The 23,706-nt window shown below is 38.4% G+C and overlaps 1 protein-coding gene across 10 annotated transcripts in view; it reads left to right on the top strand.

The window, feature by feature from the left end:
* The window catches only part of LOC142027391 (histone-arginine methyltransferase CARM1-like), a 76,035-nt gene extending 59,002 nt beyond the window's left edge, over positions 1-17,033 (top strand). For 6 of the 10 annotated variants that reach the window (XM_075021504.1, XM_075021498.1, XM_075021506.1 and 3 more), the window contains 6 exons: positions 1,711-1,801; positions 6,043-6,124; positions 8,267-8,352; positions 9,729-9,818; positions 10,048-10,185; positions 10,592-11,794. In XM_075021504.1, the coding sequence (XP_074877605.1) occupies positions 1,711-1,801; positions 6,043-6,124; positions 8,267-8,352; positions 9,729-9,818; positions 10,048-10,185; positions 10,592-10,805 (701 nt within the window). In that variant the 3' untranslated portion in view covers positions 10,806-11,794. The other 4 variants (XM_075021500.1, XM_075021505.1, XM_075021501.1 and 1 more) reach the window with 4 other exon arrangements.
* The last annotated feature ends 6,673 nt before the right edge of the window (positions 17,034-23,706 follow it).

The following is a 23,706-nucleotide window of genomic DNA, read 5'->3' as shown; positions in this document are numbered from 1 at the left end:
TCTGCATGAACTGCTGAAAATGAACTATAAAGTCTCTTTTTAAAAGACTTACTTAAAAGAGATCTTTCTCAAGTAAAATTACTGCAACGTGGAAATTTCTGAAGCGTGGGCTGAATTTGTGCTTCAGTGCAGGGAGCTAATGACTTTGAGTTGTTTCAAACTTAAAAAGCGCATTTGGGTAGTATTTTTCAAGTCAGCCGCTGATCTTAAGTCTTCCGTTTAGATTCTTAGAACCTGGTTTCAGAGGAGGGCTTCTGAAAACTGATCAGTAGGCAGCTTATTTTCAGTTTTAAATGAGTGAATGCGTTTAAAGATAGGTGCCAAACTTTCTGATTGCTCATTTGTACAGTGGGTATGAATCTCCTTCTGTGGTGATTATAAAACTTAATGATTGTCTAAGAAGTGAGCTGAAATTGTGACATTTTGAGTAAGTTGCTTCTATTTAGTACCAGTTAGGTCTGGCAACTTTCTGTCACAAATTCTCTGCAAACTTGTTAATATTTTCCCCAAAGCCAGTTTTAAAAAGCATGTCTATTTTGTGAGTGTGGGGTGTTTTTTATTTAAATTCCTGTGGACTCTTCCTACATGATGTACTTACAAAAGGAAAGCTGTTTCCTTTTTTTTTCTCTTCCCTCCTTTTCCTGTCCTTCCCTTCAACTATGCATTGTGGTTTATACCAGATTAAAAAAGGATGAAGGAGTATGCTCAAGGGTAGTTTAAAATGACCAGGCTTTGTTTCCTGCTTCCATTGACACATGCACAATAGAATACAAGGGCTTTCATTTAAGCTTCTAGGCAGTCTGATGTACTGTCCACAGAAAATAATGGAAGGTAATTCCCCTGGTTTCCCAAGCCATTAGAGTGCAAGATCCTAATAAAAATGTATTCTTGCAAACTAGTAGATCAGGATTTCATTCCCTGTTCTGTCACTGATTTGCCATTTCATGCAAATAAAATTCCATTTCTCAACTTGAGCATCTGTTAAGATAAAAAGGTGTAACATACATTTTTGTGTTTGTAAAATTTTCAGTATTTACTCTGAAGTGCAAAGAGTTTCCTGGATAAAAGTCTTAAGAATGCAGTGCATAGAACTACTTCATTCATTAACAGCAGCTCCTCCAAATTTGACCAAAACCATACCCAGCAGTTTAATTCAAGATCAAGTCTGAGCTTTAATGTAAATCCTTCACACAGATGTTATATTTATTAAGTTAGCTGTAAGCAAAGAAGGTGTTATAATTCCACTGGATAGTGTTGAGAAGGTATTTAATAGCTAGCATTTCACTTTATTTGAAGGAAGCTAAATAATTCAAATATTTGACACAGGACCATAAAATTATTAGGACTTCATGAAGTATTGTGGTCTGTTCTGTAAGTTGTTCTGGGTTGGGTTTTTTACTAACTGCTTTAGCATATTCACATTTCAGTAACCCGTATGTTAATGAAACTAAATGTTAAGATATCTGAAGTGTATGACAATTGCTGCTTCTGAACTGGTGGCTTCTCACTAGTGAAGACGTTCCTGTAGAGACATCTTGAGACTATAGAATCGCAGAATTTCCTGAGCTGGAAGGGACTCACAAGGATCATCAAGTCCAACTTATTACTCCACACAGGGCAACCTTAACAGTAAGCCATGTATTTAAGGGCATTGTGCAAACACTTCCTGAACACTTGCCTTGCTACTTTATATTGTCTTTTGTTTACTAGGAATGATGTTCCCAACTTACAGTGACATTCATTTGGCTCCTTTTTCTGATGAGCAGCTGTACATGGAACACTACTCCAGAGCCAATTTTTGGTAATGATTACTTATGTTATTTTATTTTTATCAAAGATTCAGTAGAGGTTAAAAATAAATCAGTTCTTTGATTCAGCATAAACTATCTGTCAACATTGGAAGAGAATGCTTTTATGTTTTCTATGTTCACTTCTGCTCTGGCCTACAGTCATGCTGTTTATTGTGCAAGTCTGAAGGATCTCTCAGGAAGTGCTAGAGCTGACTGGATCTATTTTTGAGAGAAATTGATTCTATTGGTAGAAAAAGAGTTGACTGTGAATCACGTGCTATTGTTTCCTTTGCTACACCACAGCATAGTGTGCTGCGGATGGTGATTGTTGTATTGCCTGAATGCCCAGGTGCATGAGCACAGGAAAGATACCTTGGTCATCTTCCCAAAGAATAAGTATCAATTCCCATCTCCTGATCAATTTTCAGTTTGGCAGTTATTTTCTGTCCACCTAAATTTTTCATGCAGCTTTAACTAGAAGTTGTACTCATTTTGCCTTGGAATGTCCTACTGCTACTATCTATTGTTGAGCTGTTGCTGTGTTCTGTATAGGAGGAAACATTTTCAGTGATATTTTAATGAGGAGAAATTGAGATGATTCCATTTCAGCAAAGGGCAGGTTTATTTTCAAACATCTCCAGTCCCTCATGTGATACAGATCAGTTAATTTATAAATTAGCCATTTAAAGATTATTATTTAAAGGTTTTGGATAAAAGGTACTGTGGAACTCTGCAGTTGACTATTTTTAAATCTTCTGTAAGATTATAAATGCAGTCTTTCAACTGTGCTTTCAGCTTGCAATGTGGAATATGAACATTAAGTGGTCTTCATCGAACCTATTTGTTGGTATCCTAGATTAAAGACAAAGTTTTCTTCCATGCCCAGGTTACACCATAACTGCTCACACTTACAAGGTTTCTTCTGGCTGCCTCTGAAGTAGACCTATGACAAAAATCTTACTATTTCTATAGTGATTAGAGGAGTGAGAGAAATTCAAGTAATTTACATGCTGAATCCTTGGCTGGCAATGTTACTTTATACAGCCAGTTTGTGCTCTTTTGTCTCACTGTGTAGGTTGAGCTAGTTATGAAACGCTTGCATTATGTGTTTACAATCACAAAAACTGCTACAGTATTTTTCTATGTTAAGAGACTGGAAAAAGAAGGGAAAACTAACTTCTGATAAGTTTTTGCATCCCCATTGTCATTCTGGTCCCTCTTCCCAAAGATCCGTTATTTTTGCTTATATACATGATATGTCAATGATACATATTAGACTACAAATTACAATAGTGAAGCACAATGTTATACCACAATGCAGATTCTTCATCACTTAATAAAGAAAATAGATACATACTTAGTAGTTTGAAGCAGAAATATAGCTTTTTTTTCCCAGGTCTGTACAGGACTGGATGTTACTGCCAATATGAAAGCATTTAATTTCAGACTGCTTGGGATGCTTCATCTTCATTTGTAATAAATGTAAGATGTCTGTGGAATACCTGGGGGGTAGATAAAGTGTATGTATGGGTATCTCCATGAACACTGACATATATGTTAATGTTATTGGTGGTGGGAAAAATTCTGCTACCTTTTGTTGTTTAAGAATTGTACAGTTGGGACTGAATAGTCCAGCTAGATTAGTTTCTTACACTTTGTTAACACAAATACACCATCTGCATTCTAAATAAAAAACAAAAGAGAACTTCATTTGTATTTAGCTAGCATACATTTAATAAGCTGAATTATCTGTCAACCATTGCAAGGCTTTCAGAGAATTGCATAAAGGGGAAAAAACGGATTTTTCAAGTCTGCTTTAGTAACTGATTTCTCTTTATACCAGGAATGTTTTTGTCATTGATATTATTATCACAGACTATAGTAATACTTTGCAGTTATGATAGCAATCATGTTGGTATCATATGGCAACATACTGCAGTCTTTCCTCCACCCATCTTTGCAGAAGAATGTCTCCCATTTTTGACAGATCTTTTTATTACCTACTTGTAACTTTTTTATGAGACTGTTTCAACCAAACTAACCACAGAAATGTCACACAATTGCCCTTGATGATAATCCTTGTGTATCGGGTTCTATCTGACATATTCCTAGACAAAATAGTTCATGTGCTTACAGTATAATTTATTGCTGTCTTGATGTCCTGTGAGCAGAGGGCTGTAGTATCAGTCCTCCTATCAGTCCACATTGTTGTCATTTTGCATGGATGTATGCCCAGAACATTGATTGTGCAAGAGGATTAAATGCTCCTGAGGTTACTGAGTGCTCTAAAGACCAACAAATTAGTGCTTTTAATGTCTTCAATCAAATGTGGGATCAAAATGTTCTCAGAGTGCAGTAGTTCTGCTTCTGCACCACTCCAGGACATTCATGTTCTTAATATTAAAAGGTCTGGATATCCTGATAGATCCAGAGCTATAAAAGTCTTATTTCAGACAAAGCACTTTCTCAGGGCCTTTTTGGACATTTGAAGGAAACCATCAGGAACTAGTTAGTGACAGCCTGTGATTTGCTAAGCTTCAAATTCCAAGCCTCAAGAAACAACTTTATTTCATTGTCCAGCTTTGCTACTTGGAACAGAAGATGTGTTTTGTGTGTAATAAATCCTCTCCTATTTAGCTAAATGTATATCCTGTGTCTTAGAGATTGTATGTTGGTTTGGATTTGGTTGGATGATAGTACTTGAGCAAAAGACTGAACGTATCTATATTTACAATTTGAACTTTCCTCTGGTAAAGGTACCAGGACTTTAAAAAAACCTTCAAAATCCTACGCAAAAATCATGCTGCATATTCTAACATTAGATGCAGCAGTTAGCATAGCCTGTTTACTACTATACAAAGGAAAGGCTACATGTTTCTCATAGACTTAGAATTATTGTCTTGGATCTGTAGAGTAGTAATAATTATGAGACTGTGTAAGTTTGTTTTGTTTCTCTTCAGGCCTATAGATTGGCTTACTGTTGTGCTTGAGTTGCATATTAATTTGTATTTACCAGTAATCATTCCTGAAATTGTGATAATGTATAGTCTACCATAAAAGAGCAGACTGCTCTCTTTGTTGGTGAAAACCTTGCAAAGATAGAAAGATACAAAGCATAAATATACAGCGAGTGCTTAAAAATAGTGTGCATTTTGTCTGTTTCTCATCAGTGATAAATAAGCAACTCAATTATACCATACAGCAAACATATGGAAAAGGGTAAAAGATCACTTGCAGTTACTGGTGTCAGTTGATTTCCTCTGTTGTGCTTATTTGAGATTTTCCTTGAAGATATCTTCTCAGATATCTTTAAGGGATGCAGTCATCTGGGCATCTTTCCTCTATGCAATTAGCACAGAACTAGTAATGCGGAATTTATCAGTATTAAGGGGATATTGCCAGATTGGTTTAGACTAACTCATCCACTTTGAAAAAAGTTACGATAGCTTAGGAGTTGTACAATGTTGTAACAATGAGGGCAAATGTTTAAGGTTTCCCTTTTTAAGTGCTTCTGAGGACTTGGAAGCCTTGACCATGGTTTTGTATTTAGATGGTACTTCTATCACAAGGAGCTGAGCTTCCTTGCCGTTTCCCCTTTCCATCCCCTTTTGTTTATGTTATCTGGAAGTAAAGATACCTATTAAACTTTTCTATATGTTGATAAGAGGGTTATATGCAGGAGGAAGATTACTGCAAGCATGTATATTTTAATTTCAAATTTCATACTGGAAACAGTCTTGAAGATACAGTAAATGCACATTTGCATAAATTGGTAAGATAAAAATACAGGGGTTTTTTCCCCATTCTGTTAGTATAGGATAACCTTTATTTTCCTTTTTAATGTCAATAAAAAGGAACAGACCTGTAATACAGGTGTCCTCATCACCATTTTGATTTATACAAGGTCCACCCCCAATTCTGGAATAGCTCAGTATTACAAAAGTAGCTTAAGAGTGCCTCAGCCCTTCTCCCTATTCTCTGCTTGCTGTGTGCATTCTTTTAGAAGCATAGTGTGAAATGTCTTCATATGTCCATTTGAGGGGATCATGTCACCTTAGTGCTGTATAGGATGTCTGTGGAGAACATAAAGGAAGCTAAGGAGGATTGCAATTTGGCCCCTTGGCAGATGGGAGAAAGGGAAAGAGGTGCTTAGCCACACTTCACCTGCCATTTACAGTTATTGTGCCTGGGACTGGTTGGAACCCAGAAAAAAACATTTTTCCCTAAACATTTTATGTGTCACTGTTTCTAGGTACCAAGAATGGTTCTATGGGGTCAATCTGTCCAGTCTGCGCAGTGCAGCTGTGGATGAGTATTTGCAACAACCAATTGTGGTAGGTTTGTATGTCTGGGGGTTATTTTTTGTGTTTTCTCCTCTCCCTATCTTGTCCCCTCCACAAAATCTTAGAAGTACAGTAGCCTCCTTGTTTAACATTGCTCTGTGGCTGTTAAGTAGGCAGCCAGGAACTAACTGCAAGTGTGAACAGAGCTGCTGTCAAAGGTTAACTACTCTATGTAATACTCCTGGTTTTGCTATGAATAACAGATGTCTAGAGATATGCACACATTAGGAAGCCACAGCATGTGAACAACTGTCTTCCTGCTATACAACTAGCTTCCCTCAGTGTTTCCAGCCTCTTAAACAAGTGACTTGACCCTGATTTTTCCCTTCCCATCTCTGATCCACAAATTAAAAGAGAAAGCAGCCAAGCAAACAGGTTTCTATATTATGAAACAACCTTTTTTAATATGTAAATATGCTTATTTTATTGGTAACTTGGATCTAGCACCTGCTGTTCTCCTTTCTTTTTAGTAAAAGTCTAGGTGGTACCTAGTTAGAAAGAATGGGGGAGAAATCCTTCTCACCTCTCTGGGGAAAAAAACTAAACAATTCCCACCCCCCACCCCAGCATAATGCTTTGGTGTAGGTGCAATGAAAAGGTTTGCTCTCAGAAATTTGACTGCAACAAATCTTGGCTAGCTTTAGGCTAACTAGTTTAAGTAGCAATAGCAGTGTAGCTGCTGTTGTATGGAGACCCTAAAACCTCTCCAGAAGTCTGGAAAGACCATCAGACTACTCATGTGACCTGCTGCACTTGACTGCTTTTAGTACTTGAAATAGATAATAGAAAACTCTCACTTGTCTTCATAAATTTCTGCCATATCGTGGACTATAGCATGGTCATTCTCAGTGCTAGCTCTTTGGCTTTCAGTTAGAGAACGGAGTAATCTGTAGGACTGTGGCACAAACTTGCATCCTGTATGAAGTACAGGTTTGGCTTTGTCTCCACTGAAATTCTTCCTGTCTTGGAGATCAAAAATGCATTGCCCAATAAAAGCTACATTAAATTGTTTGGGTTTTTTTTTTAAAAAAAAATCACATATCTCCTTGGCTTCCCCTTACTCTGTAGATAGATTTTAGTTCTCAGAAGGGGGGGATGATAGAAGCCTTTACACGAAGAGTTTGCTTTACTTACGAAAGAGCTTGTGAACAGTGATAGATTAGGATTAGTACATGTGATTAAAGAAAGAAAAATGAAGGGAAAAGTTTTCATTTGGTGACTGACTACCTCTAACTTTTTTCTAGAGGGAGATCTGTATTAATTTTGCTTCCTATACTTAGTAATTTAATTTTCAAGTATTTCCATACTGTCTTAGTTCAGCTTCCCCAACTGTGCAGTGCAGAAAAGCACACCAAAACATGTGTCGTTTAAAAAACAAAGAAACAAAAAACAACAAAAAAACCCAAACCAAACAAAGCAGCCAAACCAGCCCACCGTTTTGGGTTGGGTTTTTTGTTTTGTTTTGTTTTAACAAGTGATCAATTTCTAGACAAATTTTATTGTTTCTAGGTTGAATAGTCTTAAGAGGAGCGGCTGAGGGAACTGGGGCTGTTTAGTCTAGAGAAGAGGAGGCTGAGGGGAGACCTTATCGCTCTCTACAACCCCCTGAAAGGGGGTTGTGGTGAGGTGGGTGTTGGTCTCTTCTGTCAGGTGGCTGGAGATAGGACAAGAGGAAATGGTCTCAAGTTGAGGCAAGGGAGATTTAGGTTAGATATTAGGAAAAATTATTTTTCTGAGAGGGTTGTCAAACATTGGAATGGGCTGCCCAGGGAAGTAGTTGAGTCACCATCCCTGGAGGTATTCAAAAAACGAGTGGACGGGGTACTTCAGGACATGGTTTAGTGGGCATGGTTAATGGTTGGACTCGATGATCTTGAAGGTCTTTTCCAACCTAAATGATTTTATGAATCCATGAATAAAACAGTCTTTGAGAAGTATGTAATCTATCAAATATATTTAATCCTGATAATACTGCAAAATGTAACAGTGTTCTAAGGGATGCTATAAAAAAATGAAACATTTAAAATAAGTTTATTTTTTGTCTTTTTTTCCAGTTTTTTTAACAGAAAAGAAGTTTGTATGCTGACAAGACAGAATGATAACACTTGCAACTCTCTCTTTTTGACCCCATAGGATACTTTTGATGTGAGAATTCTGATGGCCCAGACAGTGAAGTACACCATTAACTTCATGGAAGCCACTGAGGAAGATTTGCATAGGTCAGCAGACACCAGCAACCTAGTCTTAATCTTTCTTTTTTGTAACTGGCTGTTGATCATTAGTGCTCAGAGGTGTGGAGGAGGGAAGGTGGCATGCCAGAATGATTAGTACACTACTCGTAATGGACCAGAGCATTCATCTGTGTGACGATTTGTCTAGTATTATCAGAGAAGCCTGTTTGGGAGCCTATGAAACATCAGAGATCAGCTCACAAAATTTTCTTACTGAAAGGGATAAAATAGGCTCTGGAGGAGGGTGTTTACCTCTTAGCATTATACGTTGGGACACATTTAAATCTAGTTACAAGGCAATTTTTAGTTTTCTGCATAGACATCCTAAAAGACCTTGTCAAATGGTGTCATCACAAGCTGCCTTGCTGAACTCTTGTGTATCTTTTTTTTAAACATTTTCCAGTCTAACAGGAGTCAGCTGTACCTCTTTACTTCCCTCCAGAGCTCCTTCAAATCTTTAGTTGACAAGTCTTACATATAAACCAACTTGCATCCCCTGTGTCCCTAAATGACAGCAGAGAAGCCTCCTTCTCCGTACATACGTGAAATAAAATGTACCATATGGGAGAATTTGAGGGAGTACTTCAAGTCCTTGCAAGACACTGTTGTAAGGGGAAAATATCACAGGCTGTCTCTGAAACTCTGAATCCTTGTTGTTTCAACATGACTCACAACTAATTGTATAAATTACATGGTCTAGTGAGAGAGAAGAATTGCTCTAAGAGTGAGGAAACAGCTGGAGAATTGCTTTCCAGTTTCAGCTGGCTAGTGCTGACTTCTTTCAGTGGTTCTTGGAACTAACATGTTCATACTTTAATGCTAATTTTATGATATGTTTCTGCAAGAGTGGGTGAGATTTGGGTTCAACTACATAGCCAGTAATAGTTCTTTTGGAAGGGAAAATATTCCAGCTCCTGCTCAAGCAGCTCAATTTTTCCTTCTGGTTCCAGTAGTAGTTCTGTTTGTCAAATTTGTAGTGGAACATTTTCCTATTCAAAATAGTATTTAAACTAAATCCAAGTACTTCACTGGGAATGGGAAATTTTTCATTGGAAAGACTGAACCCCTGTATTTATAACTGTCTGCAGTGTTGCCACAAATGATGCAGTAACACTTGTGTAGTGGCATATTTGATTCTACTATCAAATAAGGCACACAAAAAACTAACACCTAAATCAGTGCCATTGGTTAATTCTCTTGACACAGTGAAAAAGAGCATATCCTTTTAAATATATGGAAAATTGAGACACAAAATGATGAATAAGAGTGGAAATACATAAATTAATACAACGTAGGTTTCTGGTGGAATTTTTAGTACTTCTTGGAAATTACTTTGGTAGCATATTGGTTTTTTTCTCCTGCAGAGTGGAAATCCCTTTTGTTTTCCAAATGATGCAGTCTGGACTAATCCATGGCCTGGCCTTCTGGTTTGATGTGGCATTTGTAGGATCGCTGTAAGTACTTTTTTCTTCTTCCTATGAAATACTAACTACAGAACAAAAAATTGCATCTTTCATACAAAATGTGCCAGAATTAGACCTTTAACTGGTGCTGACCTTGTTTGTAATGTAATTCCTTCATATTAAAGAAATGATGCCTTCTAGAGTTAACAAGAAGTGTGATAACCTTGTGAAAGGAGAAGACAGGAAACAAAGTCTAGATGTTTTTTCTCATTTGTTTTAGGGTAACTGTTTGGTTGTCCACTGCACCGACAGAACCTCTCACTCACTGGTATCAAGTACGCTGCCTTCTTCAGACACCTCTCTTTGCTAAAGAGGGGGAAACTCTCTCAGGGAAAGTCCTACTTGTTGCCAATAAACGGTAAGTATAAATGCGTGCCAAGCAGATTTTGTAGTGTGGCTGTTCTTGTTAGAGGTACCCGAAAGACACCAGTTCATTTTTGGGTATGCTTGTACCCACATTTGTTATTTCTGGTACCATTACCAATTTGTGTGGTATCACTGATACAGTTACATAGGCACTGTTGACTGTGTGAGACTCTAGTCACCAAACGGTCTCTATATTCCACTCCCGTTACTTGTGACGTTCCTTCTTGCATACCTTCTCCTTAACCACCTGTCACATCCTGCCTTCCCTCACAGTGCTACTTGCAGCTTTTATCAGCCTTCCACTCCTCTCTCTCACACACAGCAATTTTCTCAGGTCATGTCCAATTGTTTTCCACACCTTGTTCTGGTAATGTAACCTCTGGCCATGTCTTTGTCAGCAGCCTGGTTGGTTGTCTGAAGCCCCAACATCACGTGTCTATCAGGAAGTTCTGCGCAGAAACAAGAAGTGGGGTTGATCCCAAATCCATTACATTTTTCATTCTGAAAAAAATTCCTTATGGATGTGCTCCCCTGTTTAAGAATAGTGCTTTTGATGTGTTGTTTGTCCTTCCACTGAGACTAATGAAGATGGCTGCTTTTGGAAGGGTGTAATTTTTTTGGGGGGGTGGGGGGGTAGGGGTGGAATGTGCTGACCAGTCAGGTGATTCCAGTGACATCAAAGCTGTCAGTAGTACTTCCAGGGTTCTTTAATCACATCAGCAACAAATACTGGATTTGGGACTTCTCAAATTTCCAGACCTTCTGCTTATGGAATTCCTCAATGAGAAAATAAATAATACAGATCTTGATATGTATCTTTCAAATGTAAAATGTATTCATATTTTAATATGTAAAAGAAACACTGTATGCCACAAAGTGATCACATAGCTACTGCTGTAAATATGCCACTACATAATGCAATCTACAATGGAGCATGGCTCAGAGATGCCTGAGCTAGCAACCTTGCCAGACTGAGAATAAGAAGCACTTTAACCATGTGTTAGCACTGAGCTAGGAAGTCCTGCCACAAAGCTAATCTGCTTTTGGGATCAACATAGCACCTCTATCTAACTCTGCAGTTGCTGTTCCATGCAGGAGGACCAGCTCTGGTCAGCGTCAGCATTTTGGTATGCTCTCAGTTGGTCCTCTTTACTTTTCTGTGTAAACTCAGTTTCTTGCAAAAAGTCCTGTAAAGAATGTCCTTTCTGTTGAAATCCAGGATTATGACAAGAATGAACCTAATGCTATGTGGCCAGTTAGATATTTTTGATCATGAAATAATACTCTGATTGTATTTGCTAATGTAAGGGGGGGGGGGGGGGAGGATATCTTTCGCTATTGAATACTATCAGTGCAAAATTATATTTTCAGATGCAAACTCTTAAAATCACTTAAGCATCTTGTACATTTTACTTCTTTACAGATGATTAAACAATCATGCCCTTGCACTGATACCACTCCAAATAAATTCCCTTTGCTTGTTACACTAAGTGGTTATTATTCAGACAGTAACTACACTGGTATTTTTTCACACAAGATGTTATAGTTGTTTTAGTTCCATTACCTCTTTTTTTTTTTTTTTTTCCCCTCATACTTCTCTTTCCAATGCAGACAAAGTTATGATATTCAGATTGTGGCTATGGTGGACCAGACAGGATTTAAATCTGGTAACATTATTGATTTAAAGAATCCATTTTTTAGGTAAGAAATGCTTTTGACTAAAATACACCATTGTAGAGTGGTAGCATCTTGTATGACAGGCAGCAAAGCACACCCACTTTGGAAGATAATGTCTCTGGTCTCTTACAGTTTATTTCTACAGATATGAGTTCATTATTGTTTTGTATTAGCAGTAGTTACTTATATAAGCCAATGTTCTATTTAGGCTGTGTGACAAAGAGCAAAAGAAAAAACTTTATTTATGATCTGTAATGATTTAGTGCTGCCAAAATAGTAGACATTTACTTACTCGAACTAATGTATACTTAAAATCTCCTGCTGTTTCCTGTTCTATGATGTACCTTATTGTGACTGGAGGAAACAGCAATATGCCAAGACGCACTCTAAGTATGTAAATTGATATTACTATTTGACATGAAGGACCTGTCCTTTCTGTCTTAAACATGAGGGGAGGAAAAAAAAAAATCTACCTGCTGCAACTCCTTCCAACTGAGTAGGGACCTTCATTAGATGTTGCTACAGCACTGTAGTTTGGGAAAGGCTGTCAATTACAGATCAAAACTAGCAGGAGGAAGGAGCCATCAATTCTTCCAAAAGAAAAAAAAAATTTTTTTGTGAAAAACAGGCTGGCTGTGTTCTATTCTCATGCTGTATTTAGCATAAAAATAGGCAAATACAGCTGTTGGAATAGATTTTTTCTGGAGGTACACATAGAAAATGCTTCCCTTATTCATTATATTTACTGTTTCCTATTTTTCTGACTCAGACCTATATGAAAATTCCAAAGTAATCATATATAACAAAATATCTGCTGTGTTTGATGAACATTAATTAATGTTCCTCTGTACATCAAATGTGCAGCACATCAGTCCTTTTGGCTTTAGAGTGGGCCCTTTTGATTAAATTTGGAAAAATGCCTTTGTAATCAAGTCTTCATGGAAGACTTGCAATGACTAAAAATAAAATAATGCACTGGAAAAGACTAATTTCCTCAGATTTGACCTGTGACATGGACAGTGTCTAGCTTGCTTATGTTTTTGGTTTGGCTAATACCAGTTTCCACTCTAAAAGCTTTTTGTGAGGACAATTATGAGTAAGTTTACTGGTCTTCTAAAAATCTCTGTACTTACTCTCAGCACCCATTGTGTAAGTGTGAGTGAATTTTCAAGGATGATACAACTGTACTCATTTAGAGGCAAATGAAGCTTTTGTTAAGAGTTTCTAACTTATATAAAGTGTAGAAATCACTTTCAGAATGCTATTACTCATTTGCAAGAAAGCAGGGGGGGAAATGGTCAAGTTGTGTGTCATATATAGAATCATAGAATCATTTAGGTTGGAAAAGACCTTCAAGATCATCGAGTCCAACCATCAACGATGCCCACTAAACCATGTCCTGAAGTACCCCGTCCACTCGCTTTTTGAATACCTCCAGGGATGGTGACTCAACCACTTCCCTGGGCAGCCCATTCCAATGTTTGACAACCCTCTCGGTAAAATAATTTTTCCTAATATCTAACCTAAATCTCCCTTGCCACAACTTGAGGCCATTTCCTCTTGTCCTATCTCCAGCCACCTGACAGAAGAGAACACACCCACCTCACTACAACCCCCTTCCAGGTAGTTGTAGAGAGTGATAAGGTCTCCCCTCAGCCTCCTCTTCTCCAGACTAAACAGCCCCAGCTGCCTCAGCCGCTCCTCATAAGACTTGTGCTCCATGCCCCTCACCAACTTGGTTGCCCTTCTCTGGACACGCTCCAGCACCTCAATGTCTTTCCTGTAGTGAGGGGCCCAACCAGCACCCCCAGGTCTTTCTCTGCTGGGCAGCTTTCCAGCCACTCTTCCTTCTCCAAGCCTGTAGCGCTGCATGGGGTTGCTGTGACCCAAGTGCAGGACCCGGCACTTGGCCTTGTTGAACCTCATACAATTGGCCTTGGCCCATTGATCCAGCCTGTTCAGATCCCTCTGTAGAGCCTGCCTACCTTCAAGCAGATCAACCCTCCCATCCAACTTGGTGTCGTCTGTGAACTTGCTGAGGGTGCACTCGATCCCCTCATCCAGATCATTGGTAAAGATATTAAAGAGAACCGGTCCCAATACTGAGCCCTGGGGAACACCACTTGTGACCCGCTGCCAACTGGATTTCACCCCATTCACCACAACCCTCTGGGCTTGTCCATCCATCCAGTTTTTTACCAAGAGATGAGTACACTTGTCCAAGCCATGAGCTGCCAGCTTCTCAAGCAGTATGCCATGAGAGACAGTGTCAAAGGCCTTGCTGAAGTCGAGGTAGACAACATCCACAGCCTTTCCCTCATCCACTAGGTGGGTCACCTGGTCATAGAAGGAGATCAGGTTGGTCAAGCAGGACCAACCTTTCATGAACCCATGCTGGCTGGGCCTGATCCCCTGCTTGTCCTTCTTTATATAGAAGTACTTTAAGTTATATGAAGCTGTGTTCTAGTTTGAAAATTGAATGTAAAAATGTCACTATGTGATTTCATGGTTGCTAGCCAATTAACCATATTGCGTTCAATAATTTAGACTGCTGTTCTCTTATATATTAATTCTTAGAGCGCTTGGTTATAAAATCCTGCCAGAACACACTAACCTTATTTAACAGGCCTCTCCCCTGTGAGGCTGCATTATTTTTTGTATTGTTCCTTCTCCATTTTGCCCCTGCCCTCACATTGCAATTACCAGAACTCTGAAACAAAGGCGAAGAAGACTTTCCAAAAGAAAAATGCTTATTTATAAACATGAGATAACTTTCAAAGCATTCATAAGGTTTTTAAAAATTAAAATATAATCCAGGTTTTAAACTAGGCCATGCAAATTACTGTGCATGGTGGGACATTATGCCAACACATCCAGCCTACATGCCAGTGTCCCTGATGCAAATACTTATCCTTGTACCATGTGGATGGGTAGTAGAGAAGAGGCAATTCTGGACATTTTTTTCTCATTTAAAAGAACTCCATACTAATTCTATAGCATAAGGTAAAAATAAAAGACTGGACTGGGAGGCCTTTCACTTCTGTGAAGGCAATGGCCTGAGCTGCTATAAACGAGAGCAAAAGAAAGCCTCTGCCTTTGTAAAATAAGCTATAGTGGATTTGGTAGTATTTTACGCTTGCCTGCAGAGCTGCAAATCTAGATGAAAAGACTTCAAGTTAAATTTGAAATCACACTGCATTTAATTAATCCAGTAACAGCATAGGGGACTGATTTCGTAGCTTTATTCCAGTGAGACTTGTCTGACATACATTAGCTGAGCATTGTGGTTATACCACTTTCAATTTAATAAAAGTCCTTATTAAATATCAAAAAGTTGTCAATAGTTTTTGCTCTGGAGTAATATAACGGCTATATTTGAATTTATTAAGTTTGCTTAGTTCAGCTAGTGCTGTAAACTATTAAAGAATTCTGTATTTTAACTTTTATTATTTCATCCATTTTTAGGTTTGTCTAGAATATATTGTAATATGGCATCGGGAAACAGAAGTGAGGTTCTCACCAAGCTGCATAACCAGTGAGACTGAAATCAGTTCTTAGTAGGACTACTGGTGATTATGTAAACTCAGTTTGTAACTGTACATACCTGTAATTGTATGTGAATCACATAAGAAGGGAATGTTGTGGTTCCATCTCTTTTTTTTCCCCCCTTTTTTACTGATTTAAATTTAGTCTGTGCTCACATTTAGACTTGAATTGCAGCAGACTCAATTTTATTCCAGAAAGTTCATTTGGCATAGAACAACTATTTCTCTGTTTATTTCTGTTTTACAGTAAACACATTGGTTCACTGGGGAACCAATGTTTGGTTTTTGTTTGTTTGTTTGTGTTAACATTCTTACCAATATTCTTGGTTATTGAACAAAACCTACCTCATGTTTCTATGTGTAACACATTAAAAGAACTTTGAGCAGTATGTAGCGTCCGTGCTTTAAACATTCTTCAGCCCTGATTTCCAGATATTTCAATGTTTGGTGTTAAACTTCTAGCTCACCAGGGCAGTGTGTTAAATACTTCAGTTTTCTCTCAATGAACTCATTAATTTGGTTCATTTTAAGACATGAACCTGAGGTAATCATCTTGCACATACTTTGTAAATGGTCTGAGATTTCTCTATGCCTATAGAAATGTAACAGGACACATTTCTAAATTACTCTTAGAATAGTGTGGATATGTGTGACACTCACTTTTTCTGTAACTCTGTGAGAAATAGTGATAGTCCAAGCTATATAAAGATGTATTTTTGGCTTGTGTACCCAGCAAATGAGGAAGACTATAGTACAGATTTTAATGAGATGTCTCTCCAGACAACATTATGCAAAAAGAGCACATAATGACTTTTATAGAATGTGTTTTGGGTGTTCAAAGTAAATGCCTTAGGATGAATTAAAGAGCTGGAGCCAAATCAGAAATTATATGTCATTTTACTACCAAAAACATAACTGCAGAACTGACCTGTCTCTCAGGAAGTTACAAGCTGCATTTGATCAACTGACCAGCTAAGGATCCCTGCTGGGAGTAATTAAAAAACAGCTGTAGTTCCAGAGGTTTTTCTCCAAAATCAACAGCCATTTGCAGCTACTTAAAGATAGTTTATGAGATTACGGAAAGTAGTCCCTAAGACTGTGAAACTTGTAAAGGTAACATGAACTTAATGGCTGAGGCCATGAAACCATTGAAGTTAGCATCAGAAAATGATTGCCTTGTTATTTCCAGTAGCATTTAATACAGGTGAGAGACTTCTAGTATAAAAATGTAGTTTGCACAATATGACTGTTTTCTTACACAAATATAATATATAAAAAATATAGTATTTAATGTAGGTTGCTGCCTCAGAATGGTAACAGAAATTATCGTTCTAACCTGTACAAGCAGCACAGTAAGATTTCTGATGCAATGTCTGATGGTTGGGTAGCCATCCTTCCTAAATTTAGTCTGCACAGTGATTGGTGGTTTTATGCTTATATGAGAGAAGGAAGCAAATCCAGGAATGTCCAAACCCAAATACCAGGAAGCTGTAGTTCAGTTTTCTAGAGTTTGGCAGGTTTTCCTCAGCAATTATGAAAGGAGCGTATGAAATATGAATCTTAATTCAGCTTATAGATTTGTAATGTCTCCAACTGACCTGCATGTCTGTCTGGATCTCACATTTCAGTCTCAAACCTCTTCTAAAAAGTATCTGTATATCAAAGACTCCTATTTTCTATAGGGGAAAACCTTACATTGTGACTTTCATGTGGCAATTTCAATTCTTTTTAAGGAAGAAAGTAAATAAAGGGAGGAAAAACAACAGCAGCAGACAGCAGTGTTAGGTTGTGTATCTTTAATTCCAGAGCAAAAGGTGTACATATCTAATAACTGTACCTTCAATATGTATAGAAAAGATTGTTTCTTTACACACTAACAAGTACAAAGAATATTTCACAGTGCTTGCTACTTTGAAGTGATTTGGATGATCCAGGACTGGTATTTGTATTTCTCTCTACTTCAGCAATTCACTTTATTCCAGATTGTATGCTGAAACAGAAGAGAAGATAGGCATCAGATACTGTACCATTTGCAGTTTGAAATAAGGTCCTGTGACTGTCTTCGTTTCATTATCATTTAACATTTCATTCTTTCCTGCTTTGAAGTGTTAGTGATTTTGAAGTATACAGAAGCCTACCTTCAAGGATTACAATGTACTGTTTTCACCTTACAGGACTTTTTGGGTATAAACATGAGAATATATTTGTAAAGTATTTTTGAAACAACATGTCAATGAAAACATTTTATTGATACAAATGCTGGTGGTTTGTTTTGGTATTTTACAAAGGCAACATTAATAAATGCTAGAGAATGTAGGGAAACTAAAGCAGAACTGTGGGGACACTGGAACAAACAGTGATGATGTAGTTTTACAATATAAGACTCTTTTAACATATTTGACCACATTATGAAATACAGCATTTCTTCATTTATAAAGAGGCTATATTAATCCTGTTGAAAAATGCCATATTGTCTTGCATCCTATAGACTCAAAAAGCACAACAGGGAAGACACTGAGTATCATATTAAATAGCTGTAAGTTTTCATGCTTGGTTGGATCCATGGTCATTTAGAAGGTTCATCTTCAAGAAATTACAGCACTAAGAAATGCTTTTAACAGCTTATTTTTCAAGAATTGCATATGGTTATTTTCTTTTACCTTCATCCCAGAGATATGCATTTAACTTTTGTAAGCAGTCACACATACACAGTAATTCACAATAAATTGCATTTTCAGTACTGATTACTTTCATTTTGAATGTCTATATCAGTTCTCCCACCTGAACTGATGATTAGAATACTGTCCTTAGGAATAGTATAGGAATTCAATCTGGTTAGTATTACTATAGTGGTTGCTAAGAGAAATAGTGATTTACTGCATACTGTGTGCACTAGACCCACAGAAATCTTTGTGGTAGCATTCACTGTAATACTTACGACAACTATGACATCCAAAAGCAATCTTGATGCAGCTGCATCTAAGTGTAGTGAAACGCAATAGAACTGGTGTTAATTTGCTTAGCTAATGTCGTGGTTTCAGCCCAGCCGGTAACAAAGAACCACGCGGCCGCTCGCTCACTCCTCCCGCCCCCCTCCGGTGGGATGGGGGGAAGACGGAGGAGAGGAAAGAAAAAAACTGGAACCTCGAGCGTTGAGATAAAGGCAGTTTACTGGGACAACACAAAGGAATTACAACAACAACAACAACGGTACTAATGAAGGAGTATACAAAAAGAGTGATGCACAATGCAACTGCTCACCACCCGGGAGCCGACGCTCCGCCACTTCCCCCACCAAAAGAAGGATCCACCCCCCGGCCCGCTCCCTATATATATACTGAGCATGATGTCACATGGTATGGAATAGCTCCTTGGCTAGTTCAGGTCAGCTGCCCCAGCTATGCCCCCCACCTCCCAGGTTCCTGTAAAAATTAACTCTATCCCAGCTGAACCCAGGACAGCTAAGTTTCTAGGAGTTGTGCTTTTCTCTCAAGATGCAAAAAAAAAAAAAAAAGCAGTTAAAGGTTGGAAAACAAGTCTCCAGACAGTATGCATTTTATACTTCCTTAAGCCTTGGCCCGTGGTCTATAGGTTTTCACTCTTCTTGATTAGATAACACACATATTTACAACTCTGCAGCGACTGAAGTTGAGAACTAAAACTGGGTGAAGATACACTATCAAGATGCAGCTCAAGTCAGTAGCATGGGAGACAGCAGTTCAATAGGATACTGCAGGCAGAAAAACAAATTTCTTGCTAGAAGCACACAAGAGGGTATCAAATACCTAACATTAACTGTTCAGGTTCCTCTCACCAGGTTCGACCCACGCTGATTGTAGATTTTAGTGATATTCAGATGCACGTATTTACAGAAGAAAAAGAAACCAATGTAAAGTGAAGAAAACCAAAGATAAAGGAGTGGCAAGTATAAAAATGTCTTTCTCAAAGCTGCTGCCCCTCCCTAGCTTGGCCAGTTGTCAGGTATATCATCTTGCAACACTGAACTGAGACTTCAGCCTGTTTTACAGGAGACTTTAGATGTCCCTTAGCTAACTGGTCAGTCAGAAGTCAGATATCCGGTGGATTGTGATTCAAAACTACTGTGAACAAAGCATTGCTCAATAGCACTGTAACTTACGATAATAAACCTTATGTTTAATGGCCTCTGAGCAACAGCCAGTGTTCAGTTTTCACTTCAAATCACTGCCCTTTCATTTGAATTTGGTCTACAATGAACATTTTTTAGTATCTGAGAAGAAATCCCAAGCAATCTTTAATCTGACACTTCTTCACTAAGTAACACTTCTTCAGTGGTGGAATGGGAAGCACAAACTTGTTTTTATGGGTGATGTTCTATGCTGAGGTGCCACAGTTAACATGACAGAGATCCTCAAATGTACATTAACTCATATAAGCAGTAATAAAAGAGGACGGTACAACACAATATGAAACACACTTGAGTTCAGGAAATAGCACAGAACTGAACATGGTACTTTCTTTAAAGTAAATCACTACCACCCCAAATCCCAACAGAACAAGTTTTCTTTTGTTAATATATGAGATAATTGGTACATGCATACTGAGAGCAGAAACACGGATCCAGTTTTGCTAGAATTCAGGTGGAATTTCCAAAGAATTTGAAGTGAATAGTGCCTTCCCAAGATCTGTTAGGAATGCAAGCCTTGGTCTGGCAAACCTGTAGATCAAAGAGCACTCATGGTCTTTATATGGAATACAATACAAGTGAAAAAGGCCAGCATTCACTCACAACGTTCCTACAATGCTGGATTTCAGAGGGTCTCAGAAATTCTCCCAGGAACAAAAATACCAGGACATGGACATTAAGAATCTTGTTCTTTGCCACATTCCATCAACCCTTAAAATAGTGAGCTGAAAGATAAGAATGAATGACTCTGCAGCTGAGTGTTTTGAGCCAACTTTGGAAAAAGGGAAATATAATTCACATCAGTTGTGTGCATTAAACTCTTAGCACCTGTATTTAACTAGAAACAACAGCAAGTGAGCAATATCAAGATTCACAGGAAGCCTGCCCTCTATTTTTCTGAATAGGTGGCTAAATTTCTTTCACTCTGTCACTTATACCAGGTCTCTATACTTGGGAAAATGACCAGAAGTCGAGTCCTCTCTCAGTCTTAGGAGAGGAAATGACACAACCTAACTGCAAATTAGTTTGTAGTTCTCAGTGTAACCATCCCACAGTAACATGGCATAATTGCTACTGAGAATTCACCATTTCTTTACAATTGTATCTCATCATCTTTTCCAACTCAGCTGACTTCTCACAAACATTGCACTGAATTCTAAGTCACTCAAAGTTAAAAATCATGATGCAAGAAGCTTGCAGGTAGCTACAGGCAAAAGCAAAATAGGAAGTAGACAGGGGGCAGCAGTGAAATACTGTGGCTCCGCTGCCTCCTTGGCTATGGCGTAGTCCAGGAAATGGATGGTCACTCATAAAAACATGATGTGCTGTCACCACCCTTTCCAACTCCAGCATGGCAGCAGGAGTAGCTGACCTTGCCATTGCTCACCACCCAGGAGCAACCAGTTCCAGGCTGTCTTTAGATCTAGATCTTTGGAGATCCTTTTGGGCTGCAAAATTCTGTTATGCCTACACATCAGCTGATGGTAAGGAAAAGAAAAAAAAAAAATATTTTTTTTTTTTCACTATGAAAAGGTTGGATATACTTAGTCAGAGCCAAGTATAGCCAACGTTGCTGACTAACTCAATGACCATCTTCCCTGTAGTGCCTAGAAAGCAATATAGAGAAGAGGTCTTTGGCACACTGCAGCTGGAGCAGCAGAGACACAAATAGCTTTGGCTGTAGGTCAGAGGTCTGCATTGTGATGGCAAGAAAGATTAAAAAATGTTTTCTATTCTGTAGGAGGTGTAGAGGGAGATAATGAAAGGCTGTGGAAGAGTGGTGCTCTCTCCAGAGAGGATCACCAGCTGAAAGGCATGGTGATCAATCCATTTACAAGGACAGCAGAACTGTCTGCTTCTCCACAAATAATGTAAGCTATAAAAGAATAGTCTTAGACAAGGTGCCTGTAGCTGTCTTCAGAAACTGAGAAAGTACCTTCAGTACCATTCACAAATGAAAACGAAATTATGCAGTTTTGCCTGACTTCTGTGGTAGTTATTCTCCTGCTGCCTTGGAACAGTCAGATTATGACTGTGGTTACACCCCATTTTTCTTACAGCTTTGCACCTTCAGATGTCTTGTCAAAGGAGGCTCACTGAAGTGACCAGAGCAATCCTGACCAAGGCAGTAGACAGCACTCCATTGTTGCAGTCTTCACTACAATTGCCTTAATACAAAGTCCAGATCTATTGGGTCACAGAGCTGAAATATTTTTTTAGATGTGAAAATGGTCAGATAAATGTGCTATTAATAAATGCATTAATAAAAAACAGCCTTTTTTTCTCTTTTTTTTTTCTCTTAATTTTGTTGATTTCTTTACTACAGACACTACAGGACTCTTATTCTGGCTCGGACAGATAAGCAGACATATTGTCACACTTCTATGAATCTTTATGTAAAATATGAGACGTGCCAATTTTAAACTTCCTGTTATACTTACCACAATTCTTAATTTCTTCAAAGTCTGCTATGAAACAGTGGTATGGCATTTAGCGCTACTGAATTCACCATAGCTTGCCTTGACCTGTAAGCCAGTGCCAGAAAAGTGCCACATCAGGGATTGGCCCTAAGTGCAAGTATGCTAGCACTGCTTCTGGTATTACTATAGCAAATTTATTCAACAGACAAATGAGAATGCATGTGGATGCACTGTGTGAAAGAAGAAAAGGTTGTAGGCACTTTGTGATGATCTTACCCAGTCTTTGACTATTCAGTGAAACATGCTTCTTGCTCCTGGAATTCTTACCGCTCATTTTTGCTGTCCAAAGAGCATCATCCTTCTTCCTGTTTAAAAAACTCGTTGTCAGAACCATGTTTTCAAGGGCATCCAAAAACATACTTGGGATACCAAATTGGAAACCTCATGCTGAAGGAGTAATGTACAATTATGTGAGTAAGACACAATTTTAGAAGAATCTGAATGTAAAACTGGATCTTGAGATGAGGTGTTCACTAGAGAGACAGACTCGTAATACTGAATTTCAACATTACATATCTTGTTCAGAAGTTACAAATTCACTTTTCTGAATTTTTATCTTTTAGTTTCTTTAATTATTTTTATCTCCTTGGAATCAAAGCAGTGAAACATCTGTGCTGATACATGACTCTGAACACACTTGGGAATATCCTGGAGACACGATTAAGTGAAGAACTATCTTCTACAATTACAGCCTGTTTTAAGGTACCTGAAGATCTTTAAGGAACCCTTAGTTACTTCTTATGAAAGATAGATGCTTGAACCTGTAAGCTGGTTGACTTGAAATCTCTGGCTGATACTCAAAAATTTCATTGGTTTATTTTCCGGGAGATGTTTGTATTATAGCAACCAAGCTGAATATAGCAATATATTTTCTAATGTCTTACTTGGTCACAGTCTTAATCCTTGGAAAAGAAACCACCAGAAACCGGGAAAATGTAATTAGTGTAGAGAACAGACGTGTCTCAAATATCTACAGAGGTTGTTCCAAACACTTGAAGCAAACCATTCAGGCTGTGGGAGCATGCAAATTTGCAATATTGACTTAAGCCAAGCTTCAAAATACACGTTCTTTCCCCCATGCCCCCTTTAAAACACAGGATTTTCACATAATTTTGACAGGCACAATGTTAACATTTCAAAGAGTAGGAAAACTAAACACCATAATCCTGCCGATGCCAGTTCTATCTTGCAAGTCACTGCCGAGTAATTCCCAGGAGACAAATAAAACAAAAATAGTACTACCACCAGCTGTACTGAAAAAAAGCTTTACTCCACCGAGTAATTTCTCTCTAATTACTTCTTTAGTTAAATATCCTACGGGTGGTATTGCAGAAGTAATTACTACGCTCTGACTTCCTGTCATAGCTACTGTAATCGCACAAGTGTAACAGTTGCCACATTTATGAATACGGATTCCCTTTCCATTCAGAAGCGATGACTCTACTGAACACCCGAATATGAAAAAAACGCTCGGCGCTGACGTTTCACGCGACTCGTCACATCTGCATCGTTTTGGAGTAACAGCTCCACCTGGTGTTCTCCAGCACCATCGCTGCCGAACCCGTACCGTGCGTGGTACCTCGCCTTATTTTCAAGCCGGGATCTCATTGATGCCGGGCACTGAGCAAGCTGCGCCCGAGAAGATG

Source organism: Buteo buteo, chromosome Z (genome assembly GCF_964188355.1).
Source record: "Buteo buteo chromosome Z, bButBut1.hap1.1, whole genome shotgun sequence".
Taxonomy (NCBI): domain Eukaryota; kingdom Metazoa; phylum Chordata; class Aves; order Accipitriformes; family Accipitridae; genus Buteo; species Buteo buteo.
Note: the sequence above shows the minus strand (reverse complement) of the source record. Positions and strands in the feature narration are given on the sequence as shown.